At 66.4% G+C, this 2,542-nt stretch overlaps 1 protein-coding gene across 1 annotated transcript; it reads left to right on the plus strand.

Annotated features, from left to right (window-relative positions):
- Nucleotides 1–17: 17 nt before the first annotated feature.
- Nucleotides 18–2,488, plus strand: MNEG_16167 (hypothetical protein; the record flags this gene model as incomplete). The annotated part of the gene is made up of 5 exons (XM_014035362.1): nt 18–358; nt 956–1,123; nt 1,349–1,379; nt 1,716–2,031; nt 2,451–2,488. The coding sequence occupies 5 exons, from the start codon at nt 18–20 to the stop codon at nt 2,486–2,488; spliced, it is 894 nt and encodes a 297-aa protein (XP_013890816.1).
- Between the last annotated feature and the right edge of the window lie 54 nt (nt 2,489–2,542).

Genomic DNA, 2,542 nt, shown 5'->3' on the forward strand with positions numbered 1-2,542 from the left:
ACCCACCCCCCAGCTTCATGCTGGGCCTCCAGGAGCTGCACCTGCAGCAGACCCTCCTCCGCGGCGCCCTGCCCGACGCACTGGGCGAGCTGCCCTACCTGATGGTCGTCGACATCCGCAACACCCTCATGACCTGCTGCAACTCCACCGCCGACGCCGACGCGCTGATCCAGTCCGCGGTCTCCCGCGGCGCCAGTCCGGGCAGTCCGGGGGCGTTCGACGGGCTGCTGCCGCAGTACGTGAGGTTCTCCGACCCGCCGCTGTGGGAGACGCCCGCGCGGCTGGACTCTGTTTTCTTCAACTTCACGCTCAGGGCAGCGCAGCCCACTGGGGCCAGCGACCCCGGGGAGAACATGCAGTGAGTGGCCCCTGCTGTCCGGGCGCCCCGGACGTGGTCAGCTTTATGAAGCATAATTGATGTTGGTTTTTGGGAGGAGAGGGGGCCGAAGAGCTTGCAGAAAGTGACTCTGCTTGCCAAAGCCTGCAGCTTTGATCAGGTGTCTGAAGCAAGCTCGACATTGTTGTTGTTTGGGGGGGGGGGGATGTTGAGGGGAGAGCATGCCGGGAGCGTTTCTGCCTGCTGGCCAACGCCACATGGGTTGCCTGCTGGCGTTTGCTCCAGCTGCTGCTGGGTGCGGCTTCAGGGCCGCTCGCTGTTGCCTTCCATGCCTTGCGTTCTTTGCATATGGATCCATAGAAGGGAGGGCGCGATGACAAGAAACAGGCTGCTGCGGGTGACGCTGTTTCAATCGGCCCCCAGTGACCTGTGGCCATGAGGGTGCCAGCATGGGGCAACCCCCCGGCCCGCCCAAGGCTGCTCCGAGAGACAACGGGGCCCGCGGCGCGGCCCCGCGGCAGCCGCACATCCGGCCCCGGGGCCGAGGCGCACCACCACCACCGCCCCGCACAACCCCGCTCGCCGCGGCCCCGCCGGACCCCCGCGCCCGCCCCGCAGGTGCCCCGCCATCGTGCGCGCGCCGGGCGCGCCGACGACGGACCAGGTGCTGTCCCCCGCGAATCTGAGCAGCCAGGTCTGGCGGATTGACCCCGAATACTATTGGTTCAAGGCCTGCGGCTGCGTCGCGGTGGGTGCAGAGGGGCGAGGGGTCTGGGGCCCGGGAAGGTGGGGCTTGTTCTTAGGGGTTGGTGGGGCAGCAGGGGCAGCGGGGAGCTTGAGGTGTTTGTTTTTCCGCCTCCGCCGCTTTGAGGGTCGGACGTGCGAACCGGCTGCGGCAGTCGGTATCGATGCCTTGCCGGCCGGCTGTCTGGGGCCCGCTTCCAGCCGGCGGTTGCGGCGGTCCTTGTACGCCTTCCGCTTTTCAAATCCCCTCGTCTTCCGGCTAGCCAGCGGCGGCGCGTGCGCCGCGTCGCGGCGTGCGGTGCGGCGCCTCAGACGGCTGCGCGTCATGTCTCGCCGCGCCTCAATAGCAACGCTATGCCGCACATGCGCAACGCATCGACCTCCCCAAACACAAGCCTGTCCCCACTCACTCACAGACACACACGCACGCGCGCGCACACACACACACACACACACACACACACACACACACACACACACACACACACACGTGTACATCACCCCAAATTTGGAACGCCCCTGGCAAATGCCCCTAGACAACCAACACAGCAACCCCCTGGGCACACACAACAACTATCTTCTTTGGACAATTGAGAACGGAACCCCCCTGCTCATACCATAACTCAACCCCCAGGGCTTCAAGGAGTCATACGACCACAGCCAGCAGCTGCTGTGGGGCGACCCCGACCTCGCGCCCTACGGCTACCCAGACATTGACATGGTCGTGAAGACATGCACCCAGAAAGACCAGATCCTCGCCTGGCAGATCGCCCTGATCGTGGCGCTCGTGGGCGCGACCGGCGCGGTGCTGATCACCCTCGGGTACTGCTTCTGCTGCCGCCGCGCGAGCAAGCCCGTGCGGGCGTTCATGGCGATCGCGAAGCGGGCGCGGGGGATGCCGAGGGCCGGAAGGATGAGCGTGGTCGTCACGGACATCGAGGGTTACTCGGGTGAGTGTCTGGGTGTGCGCATGTGTCTGCGCGCGTGTGTGTGTATGTGTGTGTGCGCGTGTGAAGGGTGCAGCGGCTTGCCGGGGAGAGGGGGCGTGGCACCCTCCGGGCATGGGGCCGCGCTTTTTGGGGGCGGTCGCGCGGGGGCCTGCGAGAATTGCAGCTGGTGGGGGGGGGAGGAGGGTAACGCAGGGGTGCTGCGCTGCCTCGACAGATTCGGTGGTAGCTCGCACGGCTGCCTGCTTGGGAGGCGGCTGCCCAAGGGCTCACTGGCCCACATGACCTGACGCTCCGACTGCGACGCCACCCGGCAACCTGAAAGCTCCCCCCCTCTCTGCCGTATCATTGACCGCTGCCCTCTCATGTTCACAGCACGACGCCACCCCTCAACCCTACCCTGCACCCAACCCCCCGCCCAGGGCGTTACCACCCGCTGCCGTCAGCTCACGCTTCATGAACGAAACCACCCGCACACCCTGCCCCCCTTGCCCTGAGCTCACAGTCCGACCAC

This window comes from Monoraphidium neglectum (assembly GCF_000611645.1).
Source record: "Monoraphidium neglectum strain SAG 48.87 unplaced genomic scaffold scaffold06067, whole genome shotgun sequence".
Taxonomy (NCBI): domain Eukaryota; kingdom Viridiplantae; phylum Chlorophyta; class Chlorophyceae; order Sphaeropleales; family Selenastraceae; genus Monoraphidium; species Monoraphidium neglectum.